Source organism: Rhinopithecus bieti, unplaced genomic scaffold (assembly GCF_001698545.2).
Source record: "Rhinopithecus bieti isolate Rb0 unplaced genomic scaffold, ASM169854v2 scaffold_36008, whole genome shotgun sequence".
NCBI classification, from domain to species: Eukaryota; Metazoa; Chordata; class Mammalia; order Primates; family Cercopithecidae; genus Rhinopithecus; species Rhinopithecus bieti.
The window spans coordinates 2,418,621-2,442,019 of NW_016816204.1; the positions used below are offsets into that span (position 1 = coordinate 2,418,621).

At 41.0% G+C, this 23,399-nt stretch overlaps 1 protein-coding gene across 2 annotated transcripts in view; it reads left to right on the forward strand.

Annotated features, from left to right (window-relative positions):
* The window catches only part of ASCC1 (activating signal cointegrator 1 complex subunit 1), a 121,892-nt gene that overhangs the window by 67,115 nt on the left and 31,378 nt on the right, over nt 1–23,399 (forward strand). For both annotated transcript variants that reach the window (XM_017854584.1, XM_017854583.1), the window contains exons 6-8: nt 1,612–1,731; nt 15,882–16,006; nt 20,882–20,967. In XM_017854584.1, the coding sequence (XP_017710073.1) occupies nt 1,612–1,731; nt 15,882–16,006; nt 20,882–20,967 (331 nt within the window). The remainder of the gene's footprint in view (nt 1–1,611; nt 1,732–15,881; nt 16,007–20,881; nt 20,968–23,399) is intronic.

A 23,399-nucleotide genomic window follows, 5' to 3' on the forward strand; every position in this document is an offset into this window, starting at 1 on the left:
GATCTCCTGACCTCGTGATCCGCCCGTCTCGGCCTCCCAAAGTGCTGGGATTACAGGCTTGAGCCACCGCGCCCGGCCTATTTTTTAAAATTTTAACTTGTTAATGGATAATACATTTACATAGTTCAAAAATTTAAAGTTGCAAAGGATATGCAGTGGAGTTTCTCTACCACTGAAATTCATCAACCACCTGCTTTCCTCTCTAGAGGCAACCAGTGTGTCACTTTCTCTGTATCCTTCCAGGGATTTTATAGATGTGTAAACAAATATATATAACATATTTTTTTTTCTTACCTCCGTCTTTTGTACAAGTAGCATAGCATGCACATTGTTGTAGACCTTTTTTAAAACTTAGAAATATAATTTATTATATCAGTTTTATATATCATTTTGTATCAGTTTTAATCAGTTTTATATCTTTTTATATCAGTACCTAAAAGCTTCCTTAGTCACATGTATAGTTTATTTATTGCTCATAGTATTATGGTTTATCTAATCAGTACCATGTTATTTGACTTTTAGTCTGTTGCCAATCTTTTGATACTCGAAACAAAACTTTATGCCTCATTTAAAACCCTATGCATAGGCCAAGTGCGGTGGCTCATGTCCATAACCCCAGCACTTTGGGAGGCCAAGGCAGGCAGATGGCTTCAGCCCAGGAGTTCAAGACCAGCCTGGGCAACATGACAAAACCCAGTCTCTACTAAAAATAAAAAAATTAGCCGGACATGGTGGCACACGTTTGTAATTCCAGCTACTTGGGAGGCTGAGACAGGAGAATCACCTGAACCTAGGAGGCGGAGATTGCAATCTGAGATTGTGCCATTGCACTCCAGCCTGGGCGACTAGCAAAACTGTCTCAAAAAAAAAAAAAAAGGCCAGGTGCGGTGGCTCACACCTATAATCCAGGCACTTTGGGAGGCCGAGGCGGGCAGATCACAAGGTCAGGAGATTGAGACCATCCTGGCTAACATGGTGAAACCCTGTCTCTACTAAAAATACAAAATAATTAGCTGGGCATCATGTCAGGTGCCTGTAGTCCCAGCTACTTGGGAGGCTGAGGCAGGAGAATGGCATAAACCCAGGAGGTGGAGGTTGCAGTAAGCCAGGGTCGTGCCACTGCACTCCAGTCTGGGCAATAGAGCAAGACTCCATCTCAAAACAAAACAAACCAACCAAACAAAAAAATAAATAAAGATGTGATATCAGTTTACACCTCCACCTTTGTTATATGAGTGAAATGCTGTTTGTAACTTGTAGAAATAGTAGAGATGAGCACCTGAGAGATAAGCCAACATAGTAAATGTCTTTATGGATCAGAACTGTCGTCACTTTACTTTCTCTATGAGACCGTGCTAATAAACTGGTATTGGGATAAATATAGTGTGACATTGGAAATACTTTCCAGTGTTTTCCAATTTGTGTGCATTGAAAATTTACTAATTTTGAAATTAGAAGGGCAATTAGATAATGTTAGGGAACAAACACAACTACTATGTTTTTGTACATAATGTAAGTAACATACATATTTGACTATGTATATTAACCATGTTTCAAAATATAATAGCCCTCTTAGCTTAAACAGACATCTTAATGCTTTTTCCTTTGCAGTGACATTTCTGGGGGTAAACCCCTGGAAGTGGAGATGGCAGGGATAGAATACATGAATGATGATCCTGGCATGGTGGATGTTCTTTACGCCAAAGTCCATATGAAAGATGGCTCCAACAGGTATGTTTCTGGAATGCTTCTTTGTTTCAATCAAGAGGTACCTGAAATCATCCTCAAAAGTTTGATTGATTTTGATTCCTTTTCTTTGTGTTCTTATTGTAAAGAACATGTTCTTTCTTTCTTTCTTTCTTTCTTTCTTTCTTTCTTTCTTTTTTTCCTTCTTTTTTTCTTTCTTTTCTTTTCTTTTCTTTTCTTTTCTTTTCTTTTCTTTCTTTCTTTCTTGATAATCTCTTGGAAGAGGAATTTGTTGTAGGAAAAAGTATACTTTAAGTCTGACTTTCAGGATGGGGGTCTTACTATGACCAAGCTAATCTCAGCGTCCTGGGCTCCAGGGATCTTTCTGCTTCAGCCTCCCAAGTGGCTGTGACTATAGGTGCGCACCCTGCACCAGGCTAATCTGGTAGCTGCTGAGTTACTTGGATAACGGGTGTTGATAGTCTTCGTGGAACTCAGTGGTTCCTTTGTGTTTTCCAGGATAAGAGGCAGAAAGGATGGCATTTTAGAATATGAGTTTCAAACGCGATGTAATGCGGTTGTAGTGGATACCAGGACAAAATGGGGATGAAAACTTTACCAACTTCATAAGTTTATTAATCTTAATTTTGGCTGGGCGTGGTGGCTAACGCCTATAATCCTAGCACTTTGGGAGGCTGAGGTGGGTGGATTGCTTGAGCCCAGGAGTTCAAGACTGGCCTGGGCAACAGAGTGAAAGAAGCTCTCTATACAAAAAAACACAAAAAAACAAACCAAAAACAAAATTAGCCAGGCATAATGGTGTACACCTGTAGTTTCAGCTGCTCAGGAGGCTGAAGTGGGAGGATCACCTGAGCCTGAGGAGGTCAAGGCTGCAGTGAGCCACGATCACACCACTGCAGTCCAGCCTGGGCAACAGAGAGAGACCCTGTCTCAAAAAAAAAAAAAAAAAAAAAAATTGGCCAGGTGCAGTGGCTCACACCTGTAATCCCAGCACTTTGGGAGACTGAGGTGGGCGGATCATGAAGTCAGGAAATCGAATTCACCCTGGCTAACATGGTGAAACCCCATCTCTACTAAAAAAACACAAAAAATTAGCCAGGCGTGGTGGCATGCGCCTGTAGTCCGAGCTACTCAGGAGACTGAGGCAGGAGAATCACTTGAACCAGGGAGGTGGAGGTTGCAGTGAGCCGAGATCGCGCCACTGCACTCCAGCCTGGCAACAGAGTGAGACTCCATCTCAAAAAAAAAAAAAAAAAATTAAAAAGATTAAATTACTTAAAATGCTTAAAATAGTGCTTGGCACACACATTATCAAAACATCAAAAAATGTTTATTACACTTTTTAAAGTTCTAGGGTACATGTGCACAACGTTCAGGTTTGTTACATATGTATACATGTGCCGTGTTGGTTTGCTGCACCCATTAACTTGTCATTTACATTAGATATTTCTCCTAATGCTATCCCCCTCCCACCCTGCCATCCCACAACAGGCAGTGTGTGATGTTCCCTGCTCTGCTGTCCCAAGTGTTCTCAACTGTTCAATCCCACCTATGAGTGAGAACAATGTGTGTTGGTTTCTGTCTTGCGATAGCTTGCTCAGAATGATGGTTCCAGCTTATCCATGTCCCTACAAAGAATATGACCTCATCCTTTTTTTATGGTGCTGCCATGGTATTCCATGGTGTATATGTGCCACATTTTTTTAATCCAGTCTATCATTGATGGACATTGGTTGGTTCCAAGTCTTTGCTATTGTGAATAGTGCTGCAATAAACATACGTGTGCCATTATGGTCTTTATAGTAGCATGATTCTATTCTCCTTTGGGTATATACCCAGTAATGGGGTCACTGGGTCAAATGGTATTTCTAGTTCTAGATCCTTGAGGAATCGGCCACCACTTCTTCCACAATGGTTGAACTAGTTTACACTCCCACCAAACAGTGTTAAAAAACGTTCTGTTTCTCCACATCCTCTCCAGCACCTGTTGTTTCCTGACTTTTTAATGATCACCATTCTAACTGGTGGGAGATGGTCTTCTCATTGTGGTTTTTGATTTGGCATTTCTTTGATGGCCAGTGATGATGAGGCATTTTTTCATGTGTCTGTTGGCTGCATAAATGTTTTCTTTCGAAAAGTGTTCATATCTTTTGCCCACTTTTTAAGGGGGTTGTTTGATTTTTTTCTTGTAAATTTGTCTAAGTTCTTTGTAAATTCTGGGCATTAGCCCTTTGTTAGATGGGTAGATTGCAAACATTTTCTCTCATTCTGTAGGTTGCAAATGTTTACTCTTTTTAATTTTTGTTATTACCACACCTACGTCCCTCCCAGCGATTCTCAGTCTGCAGTTGAGGCGATTTCTAAGGCTGGCCTTGGCATCCAGAGCCATTTCCGGTGTTAATGTCATTTATTAGTTGAATTGAAGCCTCTGGTGAACAGAGAAGCCCCACATGCATTGGAAATTTGTTTTCGTGTGGTCTTTTTATTTAGGGCAGGGTAGAAGAAGGTTTACACTGAGCCGGAAACCTTCTAGAGAAAATCTGATTCTCTAGGCAGGCTCCCACATTTATTTGCTTTATTTGATGGTGAAACGCCATCTCTACTAAAAATACAAAAATTAGCTGGGCGTGGTGGCGGGTCTCCGTAATCCCAGCTGCTCGGGAGGCTGAAGCAGATAATTGCTTGAACCCAGGAGGCGGAGGTTGTAGTGAGCATAGATCATGCGTGGGCAACAGAGTGAGACTGTTTAAAAAAAAAAAAAAAAAAAAAAAAAAAAATGCATTATTAGCAATAGAGAAGGCTATCATATATGATAAAGGGTTCATTTTACCCAGAAGATATAACAGTTCTAAACTTGTAGGAGCCTAGTAGAACAGCCTTAAAGTAGATTAAGTGAAATTTGTATAGTTAATGTTTTATTAGGGAAAAACTGAGAAATCCTTCATCATAGGAGGAGATTGCAACCTATTTCTCAATTATTGGTAGATCAAGCAGATATAAAGTCAGCAAAGATACAGAATATTTTGACCATGAACAAGTTTCATCTAATAGTCATCTCTGGAATTACATGCCCAGTAATTAGAGAATTCTTATTCTTTTCAGACACATGGAACAGTAGAAAAAAATTGATTACATACTGGATCATAAAGTAAGGCTTAATACATTTTAATGAGTTGGTATCTTACATATTATACTTTCTGACCAGAGATAAAACAAGGTTACCTGCAGTTACCAAGTTATTAGGAAATAATAAGGGAGTTTGAGGCATGGTGGCATGCATCTGTAATCCCAGCTACTTGAGAGGCTGAGACTGGAGAGTTGCTTGAGCCCAGGGGTTTGAGGCCAGTCTGAGCAACAGCGAGACCCTGTCTCTTAAAGGAAAAAAAAAAAAAGAAGAGCGAGTTTAGTAAGGTGATTGACTTATAAAATCAGTCTAATAAAATCCTTTGGTTTTCTGTATACCAGCAGCAAACAGAAAGCAGCATCATTTAAAATAAAACACATTTATAGTAGCAACAAAAATTTTAAGAAAATTAGGAATAAATATGACAAAACATATTTAATACTTTTTTTTTTTTTCTGAGACGGAGTCTCGCTGTGTCACCCAGGCTGGAGTGCAGTGGCACCATCTCTGCTCACTGCAAGCTTCACCTCCTGGGTTCACGCCGATCTCCTGCCTTGGCCTCCCGAGTAGCTGAGACTACAGGCGCCCACCACCACGGCCGGCTTATTTTTTGTATTTTTAGTAGAGATGGGGTTTCACCGTGTTAGCCAGGATGGTCTCAATCTCCTGACCTCGTGATCCACCTGCCTCAGCCCTCCCAAAGTGCTGGGATTACAGGCGTGAGTCACCGTGCCCAACCCATTTAATACCTTTTTGCAGGAAATTATAAATAAATTGAGAGACTATATAAATTGTATGCAGGCGTATACTACATGTGTAATGGAAACGAAGTATCAGGAACAGGAGGGGGAGGTATTTAAAAGCCACTACACTCCAGCCTGGGCAACAAGAGTGAAACTCCGTTTCAAAAAAAAAAAAAAAAAGCCACTACTATAGTCCAGCTGAGAAGCAAAGAAGGCTTGAACTAGAGTAATAGCAACAAGAATCACGTGGATGCAAGAATAGTGAAATCTGGCTGGGTGCAGTGCCTCACACCTGTAATCCCAGCACTTTGGGAGGCTGAGGCGGACAGATCACCAGAGGTCAGGAGTTCAAGACCAGCCTGGCCAATATGGTGAAACCCCATCTCTACAAAAATACAAAAATTAGCTGAGCATGGTGACACATGCCTGTAATCCCAGCTCCTCTGGAGGCTGTGGCAAGAGAATTGTCTGAGTCTGGGAGGTGGAGGTTGCAGTGAGCTGAGGTCGCGCCACTGCACTCAAGCCTGGGCAACAGAGGAAGACTCCGTCTCACCAAAAAAAAAAAAGAAATCTGCTGGATTTGGCAATTTTCTGAAAGTAGAGGGTAAGAATAAGATGAATATGAACTCTTATGACTAAACTGGTTCCTCTCAGGAATGCAAAGATGAATTAGGAACAGAAAATCTAATACTATCCTACTAAATGGGTCAAATTAAAAAATAATACCTAAGTGCATGACTAAAAGACTTTGATAAAATTTAATATTTTAAAACAACTTTCAAAAAATAAAATAGATATTGTCTAATATGATGTCTGTTTTAAATTAGCAATCATATTGAACAGTAATATACTAGTTTTATTCCCATTACAGTCAGAAAACACGGTTGCCTACATTTATCATTAATATTAAATACATTGTTCTGAAAGTTTTGGCTAATACCCCAGCTACAGAGACAACTTTAAAAAGTACATAGGTGTTGTGTGGGAAAATGTTTTTAAAAGACCAAATGGTCATTATTTGCAAATAAATAGCATTCTACTAAAAATACTTGTAAAAGCTTTAACATTGATAAGAGATCAGTAAAAGGGCTAACAAGCAGTCAGACAAAAGATAAATATCAAAAAATAAATAGTTTAGTACCTACAAACTGGTACCAGGCATTGTACCAGATACCATAAGGGAAACAAAAATGGGTACAGTGGCCCTTATCTTAGGGAGCTTAAATCTATTCAATAATTCATCTGTTACAAGGAAGGGTAATTTTAAAAATAGAAGAAAACTAGGTAGATGTTTGTTAAGAGGTATGAGAAGGTCATTGCTGGTAAAAGTATAAATTAATATAAGCTTTCTAGAGAGCATATTGGCCTTTTACTCCCAGTATTTTGTTTTATATTTCTTAGGCTTGCTGATTCTTCCTGTAGAAATTTATCCAATGGAATTAATCAGAAATGTGTACAAATATATGGATTTTCATATAATCCTGATTACAGTATTGTATATAACAGTAAATACTGGTGGCAATCTAAATGTTCATCAACATCAAATTGATGGAAAATAAACTATAGAACATCTGTAGAATAGAGAATACTGTGGGTTGATTAAACATTATATCTTGGGAAAGTATTCACTGTAGATTACTATGTGTTAAAAAGAGATTACAAAGCAATTTGTATACTGACTTTCCCCCATCTCAAAAGTGGGAAGAGAGAGCAATAGAAGAGTAAGTCAGTTAGCCTGGTTACGTAAATAATTTGCCAGTCATTGTTTCTGAATAGCAAGCAATGTTTTTCTTTTAGCTTGTCTGATGTATGTATGTGTGTGTATGTGTGTATATAGTGTATATCTGTATGAACAATTTGATGTTATACTTGGTATACTTGGGCAGGTCCAGGTTAGTAGTAATTAGTGTATGCTTGTAAGTGGCAGAATTGTGGTTTGACCCCGCTCTGTTTGACTGTAAAGCCTGTGCTTATGGGACACAAAGAGGACATTTAAAATAAGTGGATATAGTCTACTCTTTTGAGATGTTTGGTGAAAAGATGAGAGAGGTAATTATGTGTGCATTAAATTCCACAATGGTACAGCCTAGCATCACTATACATAGTTTGCCATCTTCCTTTCATAGCCAAGCTTCTTTTACATTGTTTTGCCTATAAAATAAAATCTTACAGATGGGTGAAGTGAAAATTAAACAGTTCCTTCCCCTCCCGCCCCGCTCTTGAGTTTTCGTCCCCAGAGCAAATACTGAGAGTCATTGTCTATGCATATAATTTTATGTAAATTGATCACATTACACATGTATTTCTGCAGTTCTTTTCTTATGAAATATAACCTAGACATTACTTTTATGTTAGTGAATATAGATATTATGAAATACTACTGCATCAGTCTAAGCAATAGCTTGTGTACCATAGGACTTTGCTTAAAAATCTTTCATTTCTCATCATCTTTTGAATTCATAATCCTCAGTCTAGCATTCAAGATCTTCCAGTATGACACCATCTTAATACTTCAGCTCTATCTCCCTGCCCTGGGCCCCAGCCCGCTTCATTATTGGTGGATGATCCTTTGTGTCTTTGTTAATACTGTTTCTTGTGACTGAAATTTCCCTTATATTACTCCTCTTTTGCCCAAATACTATTTCTCTTTCTGCTTGCCATCCTTTCTTCTTTCTCTTAAATAGACTGTAAGATTTTTGGGGGCAGGGAGTATGTGTTATTCAGCTGCCTTTCATAATGCATGACATAGATGTTCAAAGAACGTTTGTTATTTATTCATTCAACTGATATATAAAAATGCATTGAGTGCAGTTAGCTTCTTATCCTAAGCCCATCCTCCTTGTAACCTATTCTGGTCCTAACCCCACTACAATCTCTTCAACTTTTAAATTACCCAAACACTCTGTACTGCTTATGTCATTACCAAAATCTACTTTATAGTCTCATATAAAACTAACAAAAAACTTATCTTGGTAGATTGTAGATCTGTTAATAACAAAGACCATCTTTGCTTAGTTTTTATTCTTGTAGTCACTAGGATAATGTCTGTACACAGTGAGCACTCAGGAAGCATTAATTGAATGGAGCTGAATTAAATTGGGAGGAAAAGTCCAAACAAAAGCCTGAAATTTGCACTTTCTAGGCAGTCAGTGATCATTCTGCAGCACAAACACCTTATCTGTAAAGATGGTCCTGGAATGCTTGAGCTTTGTAGCATTTACAGGCCTTTAAGAGCTTAGATTTAATGCATTAATAACTGGCTTCTGTTTTCAAATCCAAAGCACTAAGTGATAAAGCTGCTTAAGAATAATTCATTCCTTTTTTCATAGCAACCCTATGTTATTTTTAATTTGCTTATTAGGAAGCAGAGGCATAGAGAAACTTTGTGACTTATTCATAAACAGGAAAGAATCAATCAAGTAAGAATTGATCAATGAAGTTAGAAATGGCCAGGCGTGGTGGCTCATGCCTGTAATCCCAGTACTTTGGGAGGCCGAGGTGGGCGGATCACAAGGTCAGGAGATCATCCTGGCTAACATGATGAAACCCTGTCTCTACTAAAAAATACAAAAAATTAGCTGGGAGTGGTGGCAGGCACCTGTAGTCCCAGCTACTCAGGAGGCTGAGGCAGGAGAATCACTTGAACCGGGGAGGCGGAGGTTGTGGTGAGCCAAGATTGTGCCACTGTACTCCAGCCTGGGCAACAGAGTGAGACTATCTCAAAAAAAAAAAAAGTGACATATTGTCAACCTGAAATTTAGTGATTATGTCCAAGTACCCTTAAGCTCTCTTAATAGAATTCCAAAATATTTGCTATCTGTGAATTCATTCATGAATGCATGTGAAGACTGTTGAGCACTGATTATGTGCCAATTAGGCATTAGTTTAGGTGCAGAGATAGAACAGTGAATAAGACAAAGAGCCAGTCTTCATGGAGTGCACAGTGAATTGAAAACAGAACAAGCCGGGAGTGGTGGCTTGCACCTGTAATCCCAGCACTTTGGGAGGCTGAGGCGGGTAGATCACCTGAGGTCAGGGGATCAACCTGGCCAACATGGCGAAACCCATCTCTGCTAAAAACACAAAAATTAGCTGGGTGTGGTGGCGAGTGTCTGTAATCCCAGCTACTTGGGAGGCAGAGGTTGCAGTGAACCAAGATTGCGCCACTGCACTCCAGCCTAGTTGACAGAGTGACTCTGTCTCAAAAAAAAAAAAAAAAAAAAAAAGACAAAGAGAAAGAAAACAGCACAGGCTGCATGTAGACTTGGATTCTGGTTCCTCTGTCACTGACTGAGCAACCCAACCTCTCTGCATCATTTCCTCCTGCGTAAAAAGAGCAGGTTACACTAGAACTTTTTAAAGGATATTAGCCCCTTCAAAGTTTTGAGTCTGTAAATTGTCAGAAATCCTAGTTTTCCAGAAAGACAAAGGTGGAAACTTGATTTCTTTCATGTGATCTGTTTAGTTTACTTACGCCAGTATTTCATGCTTCGTGTTTCATGTTCAGTTTTATGTAGCTGAACTCCCTGTCTACTTTTTTTCTTTAAGAGAAGAAGGGGGAAAGTGAGGAATTATTCTTTTGTGATTTATAACTGAGGTGCAATTTGTGGTGCATGGTTATATTCAGACCTAAGTTATATTTAGAAATATTATGGTTCAGCCAGGCACAGTAGCTTACGCCTGTAATCCCAACACTTCGGGAGGCCGAGGCAGGTGGATCATTTGAGGTCAAGAGTTTGAGACCAGCCTGGGCAACGTGGCAAAACCCTGTCTCTACTAAAAATACAAAAATTAGCCAGGTGGTAGTGACGCACGCCTGTAATCCCAGCTACTCGGGAGACTGAGGCAGGAGACTTGCTTGAGCCTGGGAGGCAGAGGGTTGCGGTGAGCCAAAATCGTGCCACTATACTCTAGTCTAGGCTAGAGAGTGAGACCCTGTCTCCAAAAATAAATAAATAAATAAATAAATAAGTGGAAGAAGAAATATTATGGTTCTGCAATGGTGTTAATCAGAAACTTTTAAAACTAGTTTACCTGAACATTTTTTCTGGTTAGGTAAACTCACCATCTATAGATATACACTTAACACAGAAAGATTAAGTGTTTATCTGTGCATGGTGAGGTTATGTTTTCCTTTTTATGCTTTTTGGTACTTTGCATGTGGTCTATAATGAGCTTGTATTATTTTGTAATTGGGGAAAAGATTAAGATAAGTATATAAGGAAGCACAACATCTCTCTTAACTGGTTTCCAGGCTTTTAGGGTTTGTTTTTTTTTTTCCTTATGCTTCTTGCTTTTTTTTTTTTTTTTTTTTGAGATGGAGTCTCGCCCTGTCACCCAGGCTGGAGTGCAGTGGCGCAATCCTGGCTCACTGCAACCTTGACCTCCCATGTTCAAGCTATTCTCCTGCCTCAGCCTCCCAAGTAGCTGGGATTACAGGCATGCACCACCACACCCAGCTAATTTTTTGTATCTTTAGTAGAGATGGGGTTTCACCATGTTGGCCAGGCTGGTCTCGAACTCCTGACCTCGTGATCCACGCACCTTGGCCTCCCAAAGTGCTGGGATTACAGGTGTGAGCCACTGCGCCTGGCCTGTTTCTTGTTTCTTAAAAACTGTCATTGATGACCTGGCATGGTGGTTCCACCTGTCGTCCCAGCACTTTGGGAGGCCAAAGAGGGAAGATCGCTTGAGGCCAGGAGTTCAAGACCCGCTTGAGCAATATAGCGATACCCTGTCTCTACAAAAAGTTTTTAAAAAAAATCAGCTGGGCATGGTGGCATGCACTTGTAGTCCCAACAACTTGGGAGGCTGAGGCAGGAGGCTAGCTTGACCCCAGGAGTTCAAGGCTGTAGTGAGCTGTGATTGTGCCACTGCACTCTAGCCTGGGCAGCAGAGTGAAATCATGTCTCTTAAAAAAAAGAAAAACAAGAACAGCAACGAGAAACAACTGTCGGTTTCCTATGGCCTACCAAATACGAGTCCAATCCTGCCTGACCCATGGGGCCTTCATAGCTTGGCTTCAGCTTGCCCTTCCCTTTCTATAGATTTTCTCCAGTCCTTGAATGGATTGTGTTCTTTGACATTCAATCTCTCAATTACTCAGGACAAAAATGCTTTTAGAATCACCTTCACTTCTTTGACTCCCTTATACCAGGGAATCTCACTTCTCACCACTTCCAGTGCCACTGTCCCAGCCACCTGCGTGATTGCCACAGCCTCTTAACTGCCTTCCTGCTTCTATCCTGCCTCCACTGCTATCTGTCCTCCACACAGCAGCCAGATCATGTCAGTCTTCTGCTAAACACCCTCCAAAAGCTCCCACCTCACTCTGTAACTACTAAAGTCCTTCCACGGGCCTGAGAGCTTCAGGTAACCTGGTCACATCGCTCCGACCTCGTCACTTCTCTCTTTCTAGTTTCACTGCAGTTTCACTACTGGCATCCTTTCTGTTCCTCAGTCCTCCTGTGCATATGCCCATCTCAGATATGTGTATTTGCTGTTTCCTCTCTCTAGAATGCTTTTCCCTCAGGTCTCTGTCAAATGTCACTTTATCAGGGAGACCCTTCCTGATCACTCTACGTAACATAGTGCACTTATATTAGCTGCACTATGGTCAGCAGAGTGAGATCACACTCTACTCCCTCTCTGCCGTTTCATCTTCAAGGCACATGGCACCCCGAGGTACGCGTGTGTGTTTGTTCATTCCTCCTACCGGAACGTGAGCTGCACAAGAGTGGGGCTTGTTTTGTTCACTGCTGTGTTCCTATCACCTATGACCACACCATCCTTTGAGGTCTTGTTCTGTCCATTTACCCTATTGCCTGGTTTCCTTTTCTTTCTCTGTTGGATAATTTCTTGTCAGTAAGTATTTTCAACGTTTTCTCCTCATTGAAAACACACACAGCCCTCACTCAACTCTGTATCTTCAGATTCCCCAGGTATTCGTTTCTCTCCTTCAAGTTTCTGGACACAGTTACGTGCGCTTCCTGCCTTCCCTCCTCTCTGGCTCCTCCCTTGGTCCTCCGTCACAAGATTTCTATCCCCAGTGTGCCAGCAAAACTGCTCTGATAGAGGGCTGTAATTGTGAGAAAAAAGGAGGCATAGTTTTGCTTTTTTTCTTTTCTTGAGTATTGTACTGTACGGTTATTCCTGTTTTCCCCCTTGTAATTCTCATTTCAGCGTCTCTGAAGTCTTCCTGTTCTTATTTCCTCATCCTTATCAGTTGTCTTTGCTGGTTCCCAGGTGGCTGGGACAGTGGTACTGGAAGTGGTGAGAAGTGAGATTCCCTGGTATAAGGGAGTCAAAGAAGTGAAGGTGATTCTAAAAGGATGTTTGTCCTAAGTAATTGAGAGATTCAGTATCAAAGAACGCAATCCATTCAAGGACTGGAGAAAATCTGTAGAAAGAGAAGGGCAGCGATGAAACAGAAAGGCAGGTTGGAGTCAAGCTGTGAGGGCCACGTGGGTCAGGCAGGATTGGACTCTTACTTGGAAGGCCATGGGAAACTGAGGGTTGTTTTTTGTTGTTGTTGTTTTTCTTTTCTTTTCTTTTTTTTTTTGAGACGGAATCTCACTCTGTCGCCCAGGCTGGAGTGCAGTGGCGGGATCTCAGCTTACTGCAAACTCCGCCTCCCGGGTTCATGCCATTCTCCTGCCTTAGCCTCCTGAGTAGCTGGGACTACAGGCGCCCGCCACCGCGCCCGGCTAATTTTTTGTATTTTTTTTTAGTAGAGACGGGGTTTCACCGTGGTCTCGATCTCCTGACCTTGTGATCCCCCCACCTCGGCCTCCCAAAGTGCTGGGATTACAGGCTTGAGCCACCGCACCAGCCTTGTTTTTCTTTTTTTAAGAGACATGATCTCACTCTGCTGCCCAGGCTAGAGTACAGTGGCACAATCACAGCTCACTGCAGCCTTGAACTCCTGGGGTCAAGCTATCCTCCTGCCTCAGCCTCCTGAGTTGCTGGGACTACAAGTGCATGCCACCATGCCCAGTTGATTTGTAAAAATTTTTTTGTAGAGACGAGGTATTGCTATATTGCTCAAGTGGGTCTTGAACTCCTGGCCTCAAGCGATCTTCCCTCTTTGGCCTCCCAAAGTGCTGGGATGACAGGTGTGAGCCACCATGCACGTGCCACTACCACCTGGCTAAGTTTTGTATTTTTAGTAGAGATCGGGTTTCGCCATGTTAAAAGCGTCTATCCCATGCTTTTAACTACTGTTGCTACACTGACAACTCCCAATCTGTCATTTGCCTAGATTTTCTCCTGGGCTCCAGGCCTGTATTTCCATCTCTTTTCCTGGACATGTCCTACTTGCATCCCGTGCCACATGTGCAAAATCCTGCATAGTATTAACCTCCTCCCCGAGATGACACAGCAGAACAATAAGCAGTTGCTTCCCCACAGCCTACCACCTTGGTTAATGAGCCACCTGGTCATTTTAGGCAACACTTGGGAGTCATTCTCAACCACTTCCTCTCCCTTAGCACAGCCAGATCTGAATGGGCACCAGCTTCTCTCTCACATAGCTCTTGTGAACCCATTCCCTTGTCTCAGTTCTCACTGCCCCACCATAGTTTAGTCAGGGTGTCCAAACTTTTGGTTTCCCTGGGCCACATTGGAAGAAGAAGGAATTGTCTTGGGACACACATAAAATACACTAACACTAATGATAGCTGATGAGCTTTAAAAAAAAAAAATCACACAAAAAAACATAATGTTTTAAGAAAGTTTATGAACTTCTTTTGGGCCGTATTCAAAGCCGTCCTAGGCCACGGGTTGGACAAGCTTGGTTTAGGTCTTTATCATCCCCTCCTCACCCCCTTTATTTTACAGATGGGATCTTGCTCTATCACCCAGTCAGGAGTGCAGTGGTGCAATCATGGCTTAATGCAGGCTTAAACTCCTGGGCTCAAGTAGTCCTCTTGCTTCAGCCTACTGGTAGCTAGGACTGGAGGCACATGCCACTATGGGTGGGTAATTTTTAAAAATGTTTTGTAGAGACACAGTCTCACTATATTGTCTAGGCTGGTCTCAGACCCCTGGCCCAAGCAATCCTTGCGCCTTAGACTCCTAAAGTTCTGGGATTACAGGTGTGAGCCACCATGCCTGTCCCCATTTCCCCCTTGATAGTACAGTCCTTAGGAATATGGACTCTGAAGCCAGACTGCATACATTCTAATTTTGTTTTTCTTTTTTGTTTTGTTTTGAGATGGAGTCTCACTCTGTTACCCAGGCTAAAGTGTCGTGGCACAGTCTCGGCTCACTGTAACCTCTACCTCCTGGATTCAAGCAGTCCTCCTGCTTCAGCCTCCCAGGCAACTGGGATTACAAGCATGTGCCACCACGCCCAGCTAATTTTTGTATTTTAGTAGAGGTGGGGTTTCACCATGTTGGCCAGGCTGGTCTCGAACTCTTGACCTCAAGTGATCTGCCTGCCTCAGCCTCCCAAAGTGCTAGGATCACAGGCATGAGCCACTGTACCCGGCCTCTTCTAATTTTGGATTTGCCACTTAGTTTTGGGAACTTGGTCAAGTTTTGTAACTTCTCAGTGCCTTGGCTTCTGTATTGGTCAATAGGGATAATAATTGGTTATGAGGATTAAATGATTTAACAAAAAAAAAGTGCTTAGAACAGTGCCTGATACGTCATGGTGATGTTGACTGTTGAAATAGCCACCTAGCTGACTGACTTCTGTAGCTGTTCCTCTTCTAAAGCCTTTCCCACTCTGCTATTGAGTCAGCTTTCAAAAATGGACATCAGACTACATTATTCCCTTTTGAAAGTCTTTCTGTGGCTTCCCTAATCTGACCACTACTTATAGACTTAGCTCATCTCCATTGTCCCTTTTCTCTCACTCTCTGTCATAGCTGTATTATAAATAATTGACAGTTTTTTGAATATGCTGTGATCTTGCATGCTTTGGCATCTTTGCACATGCTATTTCTTCTTCTACTTGAAGTGCCCCTTCTTCCCTGGTGTTATTTGCAAATCTTTTAATGATCGTTCCAGACTATGTCTAAACCTCCTGTGGAAACCTGGCCCTCTCCATGTAGAGCTGATCACTCCCTTCATACTCACCATAATATATTGCCATCATTTATTTCTACTATCTGTTAAGCAGACAAACAAGACTGAGCTTTAGCTCCCTGATGGTGGGAGATGAGTCTCTTCTTCCTCTTGTGATGCAGGGCTTTGTATAGTGATGAGCACAGAGCAGAGGCTCCATAAACATTGTTGAATTAGTAATCTCATGTTCGTAAGTTTACTAAGATTTCTGCACTACTTTTCTCCAATTTCTCCAGGCTGCAAGAATTAGTTGATCGAGTGCTGGAACGTTTTCAGGCATCTGGACTAATAGTGAAAGAGTGGAATAGTGTGAAACTGCATGCTACAGTTATGAATACACTATTCAGGAAAGACCCCAATGGTAAGTCCCCCAGAGAACTGTAGCGCAGTTTGTGATCAGTGGCCTTGTGGCATCTCTGAGGTTTACACAGAATGGGCTATCAAAGAATCTCTGATATACTTCTTTTTAGACCTCTTAGCTTATTCTGATGAGCATAGTAGAGGTGGGCAAGAACATATATAGCATGGGACTGTGGCTTCCAGATCTTTTATTTCTGTCACACATAGGATTGCCCATATTTAGCAAATAAAAATATAGGACGCTTCAGTAAATTTTATATGAACAGTGAATAAGTTTTTGGCATAAGTATGTCGCATGCAATACTTGGTGGCTATTTTTTTTTTTTTTTTTTAAGAGAGAAAAGAAAGGAAGGTGAGCTAGTAAAAGTAGATGTTAAGTCAGTGTTTCTCAACTGGGGTGATTTTGCCCCAGCTAACATTTGGCATTGTCTGGAGACATTTTTGGTTATCATAGGGAGTTGGAGATGGGTTGCTGCTGGCACCTAGTGGGTGCTGTCTAACACTCTACAATGCGTGGGATGGTCGCCCACGACAAAGAATTATCCTTCCCAAAATGTCGTAGCACAGAGGTTGAGAAACCTTGTGTTAAAATAATAATGTTTTTCTTCATGGACTCTGAGCCTTTTTATAAAATGCCTTATTTTAATCCTTGATTTGGGATAGTTGTTTATTTCAAAAGAAGTTTTCTTTTCTTCCTGTCCCTATCTCCAAAGTGAAAGCTTCTCTAGTACCTTCAGCATCTGATCAGGAATCACACATTCAAGCCATATGAAACTCTTCCTTCCAAGATTCGTGGTTCAAAATACACTAGCACCGAGATCACATATTCTGGTTCTATTTCCTTTCTTGGGCCCCGACCTTGGTTTTAGAAAATCTAGATGGGGGCCAGGCACAGTGGCTCATGCCTGTAATCCCAGCACTTTGGAAGGCTGAGATGGGTGGATCACTTGAGTTCAGGAGTTCAAAACCAGCCTGGCCAACAAGGTGAAACCCCGTCTCTACTAAAAATACAAAAATTAGCTGGGTGTGGTGACACATGCCTGTAATCCCAGCTACTTGGGAGGTTGAGGCAGGCCAATCACTTGAACCTGGGAGGCGGAGGTTAGAGTGAGCCAAGATCGCACCACCGCACTCTAGCCTGGCGACAGAGCATGACTCCTTCTCAAAAAAAAAAATCTAGAGGAGAAGAGAACTCCATCAGGACTTGAACCATTGACTATTTGTAGGTTTTTAGTTAGGACAATTTGTGTGTCCCTTTTAGTTAAGGTACGTCTTTTAATTTCGCTCAGATATGTACCAAAGATCCCAAGTGGAAATCATTTGATATTAACTCCGTTTGATTAGAGCCATGGTAGGACCAAGAAATATGTAGCTATCTAGTTATTAGTTCTAAAATGTTACTATTTTGTGATGTCATATTGAATTTTATTTAAGACTTATAAATAAATCTCTATTTTACTTTTGAGAACACTGAGATTAAAAGAGCTTCAAGTGACTCAGTCAAAGCCTATATATTCTCGTTTGGGTAGGTGATAGAATCCAAAACTTTGAACTTGTTCCAGTTGAGTGTGTGTGTGTGTGTGTGTGTGTGTGTATATATATATATATATTTTTGAAATGGAATCTCGCTCCGTTGCCCAGGCTGGAGTATACAGTGGTACGATCTCAGCTCACTGCAACCTCTGCCCCCAGGGTTCAAGCAATTCTTCTGCCTCAGCCTCCTGAGTAGCTGGGATTACAGGCGCCTGCCACCGCGCCCAACTAAGTTTTGTATTTTTAGTAGAGACAGGGTTTCACCATCTTGGCCAGGCTGGTCTTAAACTCCTGACCTCGTGATCCACCCGCCTTGGCCTCCCAAAGTGCTGGGATTACAAGCATGAGCCACTGCGCCCGGCCAAGTTGAGCATATTTCTTTCCTTCGGGGAGTAGTACTACAGAAAGTAGGAATATTTTAGGTATCTATGTATTATAATGTAGCTTGTCCAGTAGAAACATATAACTAGGTTTGTGCTATTTGTTTTATTCTGGACAGTGTATTTTAATTTTGGAAAACAAATTGAGAATCCCCTGAGGTGATGTGCATTTTAACATTACTATGTAATGGCAGAGTTTCAGAACTCTGGAGTATACCCTAAATTTATTGTTTCAGAAGACATATGGTATTAAGAAAACTGTCTGTGATGATTGAAGTATTCTGTATCTGTGATGTCCAATATGGTAGCCACTATACACATGTGGTTACTGAGCACTTGAAAGGTGCCTAGTGAGACTGTGAAAGTGAACTTTTATTTTTAATTTTATTTAAAATTTATAGAGCCACATCTGGATAGGGGCCTCTGTTTTGGGTGTTGCAGGTATAGACAGTATTTTATTAGACATTTGTTAGCCATCAGTACATTTTCCATTTGTCTTAGTCCTTAAATATTTGTTTGGAGCTCTTAAAACTACATCATGGTCCATTATTAACTAATCTCTTAACACAGAAAGAGTTCAGATATGTAGGAATCTGTATATTCTAAGTTGTGTAGATCCAGGTTTATATTCAGTTAGCACTAGAGCTTTATATAAGAGAGTGTTGTGTGTTCACAGTCTAGTTATCCCTCTGCAGATTTTCAAAATATAATCACTTTATTGAGATATAATTCACATACTATACAATTTACTCTCTTGATACATATATGTACAATTTAGTGGTTTTTAGTCTGGTTAAAGTTGTATAGCCATCACCGCAATCAGTTCTAGAACATTTTCATCACTCTAAAATGAAACCCCATACCCATTGGCAGTCACTTTCCATTTCTTCCTACCCCTCTTACTCTGCCCTCCCCTGACCTCCACCAAGCCCTAGACACCACCTGCCTACTTTATGTCTCTATAGAGCTGCCTGTTTTGGACATTTCATATAAACAGAATCATGCAGTATGTGATCTTTTGAGGCTGGCTGCTTTCACGTAGCATAATATTTTCAAGGCTCATCCATGTTATAATATAGCAGTACTTCATTCCTTTTTTGTTTTGTTTTCTGTGTAGTTTTTTTTTTTTTTTTTTTTTTTTTTTTGAGACAAGGTCTCTGTTGCCCAGGCTGGAGTGTAGTAGGGTGATCTTGGCTCTCTGCAACCTCCATCTCCCACACTCAAGTGATTCTCCCACCTCAGCCTCCAGAGTAGTTGGGACTATAGGCGCATGCCACTACACCCAGCTAATTTTTAAACTTTTTCTTCTTTTTTTCTCAAGATGGAGTTTGGCTCTTGTTGCCCAGGCTGGAGTACAATGGTGCAATCTTGGCTCACTGCAACCTCTGCCTCCCCAGGTTCAGGCGATTCTCTTGCCTCAGCCTCCCGAGTAGCTGGGATTATAGGCGCGCGCCACCATGCCCGACTAATTTTTGCATTTTTAGTAGAGACGGGGTTTCACCATGTTGGTCAGGCTGGTCTCCAACTCCTGACCTAAGGTAATCCACCTGCCCTGGCCTTCCAAAGTGCTGGGATTACAGGTGTGATCCACCACACCTGGCCTAACCTTTTTTTTTGTAGTGACAAGGTCTCACTATATTGCTCAGGTTGGTTCCAAACTCCTGGGATCAAGTGATCCCTCTGCCTCAGCCTCCCGAAGTGCTGGGATTACGGACGTGAGCCACCATGCCTGGTGCTTCATTTTTTTATGGCCGAATAATATTCCATTGTATGGATATGCCATGTTTTATGTATCCATCCATCAATTGGTGAACATTTATGTTGTTTCCACTTTTGATATTTATTTGGTATTAATGTATTTGTTGTTCTTTTGCAACTTCACACATTCCCTTTCTCCTAATTTTACGTTGTGAAACATGTATGGCGTTGGGATCTTTGATTAAGAGCATTCTTCTCTTTAGAGAAATAGTTCCATAGTTACCCATATGCAACTCCAGTGGGCTAGCTGAAATGTATTATGTCTTCTGTTCATGGAGTTTTTAAAACTCTAGATATATTTGATCTATTCTGGCCTAGTACTCTCCTTACTTATATAAGTAAAATAATGTACTTAAAGGTGGAAATAAGTATTTTTGAAGGTCTGTCAGTGGGTAGGAAATGATTAATATTTCAGAAAATATTCTGAGTTAATTCTTGAGGATGCTTTGAATTTTTTGTGCTCTGGACTCTCCTGTATTGAATTTTTACTTGAAAAGGACATGAAATGATGTTACATTTTTTTTCTTTCCTGTTTCCCTCTCCTTTGATATTCTTTTTCTTGCCAACCTTTAAGGATGTCTTTTGAGATACGCAACCCAAATTAACTCAAGAAGCTAGAGCACAGCTTGGTTTAGGCTAAGGACATAGATTTGCTGCATTCCTGTGTAGAATGTCTGTAAGGATACCTTTGATTGCAACTAAAGGGCTCTTTTTCCTTTGAGGGAAGTCCTTAAATCAACCCAGAGCGTGAGTGCCAGCAGTTTTGACTAGCTAATGTGTGAACTGTTATGTGTTTTTACATATTTAAAATTATATGCCACTTTTCTTGGATCTATAGAACGTAAGGAACCTTTGAAGATCACTTAGTCCTACCTCTCACTTTGTCAATGAGGAACTAAGGTCCACAATGGAGACATAATTTGCCTAATAATGTAGCTAGTTGCATAGTTAGGAATATATAGTGAGTGCCTGGAGAATGTCGAATGAATAGATTAATGAATAAATATGTATTGAATGAATCATTGACAGAACTGAGACTAGAAGCCAGGTCTCTTGATTCATGGCCTGACATTTTTCCTCTGCATTATGCCACTTTCCAGGTAGTACATGAAAATTTTGCTAGTTGTACCTATGTAGCTATAGAAGTCCAAGAGAAAACAACCAACCAATTTAAGCTTCTAACATTATCTTTGGAATATTTACAGCTGAAGGCAGGTACAATCTCTACACAGCGGATGGCAAATATATCTTCAAGGAAAGAGAATCATTTGATGGCCGAAATATTTTAAAGGTCAGTATGAAGCAGAGTGAATTGGAAATCCTTTGGCACATGTCCTAAATAAGGGAGGAAAAGGAGTAGTTCTCCTTTTAGCAGTAGAGTGTATTTTTTCATACTTCTTCATACTTTTTCTCATGCTTTTTTTTTTTTAATTATCTAAAGGGAAAGAGGAAAAGTAGATGTTCCCCTTAAGGTTTTGGGACTTGTAGAGTATTTGAAATTGGTGATTTGTTTGTTTATTTATCTGAGACTCTCTCGCTGTGTTGCTCAGGCTGGAGTGCAGTGGTGCAAACACGGCTCACTGGAGCCTTGACCTCCTGGGCTCAAGTGATCCTACCACCTCTGTCTCTCAAAGTGCTGGAATTACAGGTGTGAGCCTCTGCACCCTGCCTGAAATTGGTGATATAAGAAACACTTAGCAAAAGAAAAAAAAATCCTTAGGTATTCCAACTACTTGGATTCATAGAAATAAGTTGATTTCAACCGAAGTTTTACTCTGTACTTACCTCTAGAGGTTTGAGCTTGCATTTTTTTAAGTGGAAAATAATTATTTGTCTTGTTTAGTAGATTTTTCTCTTTACCTACAAAGTCAATCTCTGTAGTGACTTTATAATCCATTTTTACTCAGGAGCAGCCTATGTCCTACAAAGTAGATGGTCCATTTTTGACTGTTGAAGCTTTGCCTTTCTGGGTGTTGAATTAATCTATGAAATGAAAGTAAAGGGGTTCTTCAGGATTGCATTTATCTTTCTCCAGCAGACTACCCTTCTGTAATATTCGTGATTTATGCCTTCTCTATCAGGTTAACATGACATTGTTCCTCTGGACAAAGAGAAACATAAGTTGATACTAATGGAGAGGTTTTCAGTTCTTCTTTTCACTTGCTTTGTAAGGGTTCAGGTCATTTTCAAGGCTTTGGGTGTTTTACTGAGGTGGAGGAGGGAGTATATGATAACATCAGAATAAGCTTTAGCTTTAGAAATGCTTTTACTTTTTCTTCCTTATCCCATCCTCCATTCCCTTATCTTGTTGCTTTACAGTTTTTTTTGCCAAATGCCTAATGTGGCCCCATTGCCTTAATTAATGACATCACTCTTCAGCAGCTGTGACTGCTTACCATGGAGCCCAACAGGACAGTGCCAGCCATCGACTCAGACAGGCATTCCCGCACCCGCATTGCAGAGCTATGCCGAGTCCTTCCTTTCCTTGATATGTTTTCTCTTTTTGAGTAGTTTTCTTGTTTTTGAGGTAGCTTTGGGTTTGAGTGGCAGGCTGCTAATGAATTCAATGGTAGTTAACTTTACTGTTTTTTCCAGGCTACAGCTTCGGTGTGATATAAATCTTTCTCCTCCTTTATCTCCCTTCTTTGGGGATTTTCCAGTATCACAATGAATTACTTTGCTTTTTGTTATTATTAATTTAGTTAAGAAAGAAAATAGAATGGGGAAAGAAATCTTTAGGAATGGCTCAAAGCCAACTGGGTTTTCATGGAATTAAAACTGAAGCCTTGTGTATTGGTACAAGTCAGGTATGAGGTGCTTTGACATCTATAAGAGTGGGGTGATGGCAGAGAGCCTGTTGGGTGGCCGTATGAGCAGTGTGGAGCTCTTACCTTGGTATAGAATTTCTCTCATTCTGGAAAGTAAGTTTTCCATTTAACTATGCTTTTTCCTGAAATCTTCTGAACCACCCCAGTGATGATATGAACGTAGCTCCCTCTGGTGTTGACAAGGACTTGCTATATCAGTGATACCCTTATTAATTCAAGCCAAATCACTTTTAGACCTGGACCTAGCTAGGTTCTTGGAGACCATTTAGTCCAATTCCCTACTTTAATCTCTGACACAAAATCTACTAAGGTAGGACTGGGCGCGGTGGCCCACGCTTGTAATCCCAGCACTTTGGGAGGCCAAGGTGGGCGGATCACAAGGTCAGGAGTTCAAGACCAGCCTGGCCAACACAGTGAAACCTCATCTCTACTAAGAATACAAAAATTAGCCGGGTGTGGTGGTGGGCACCTGTAATCCCAGCTACTCGGGAGGCTGAGGCAGGGGAATTGCATGAATCTGGGAGGCAGAGGTTGCAGTGAGCCAAGATCGGCCACTGCACTCCAGCCTGGGCGACAGAGCTAGACTCCACCTCAAAAAAAAAAAATCTACTAAGGTAAAGTGACTTGCCAGAGGTACTGCTAGTTAGTAGCAGAGTCTGAATCAGAACAGAAAGACTCAAAACTCACAAACTGAGCATTGTGTTCTGCTGCCTCCTGTAAAGATGCCCAGTGTTTAGGTAGAGAACATTAGATATTTGAAGTTGGGCCTATCTGCCTGAACTGGGATAATGGCCAATTAAAGTTTGTTTCATAAATGGTGGGGCAGTGAGTGTACCAAATTAGTCTAAAACCGTAGCTAGTTAATAATTAGATTCTTTTTTTTTTTTTTTTTTTT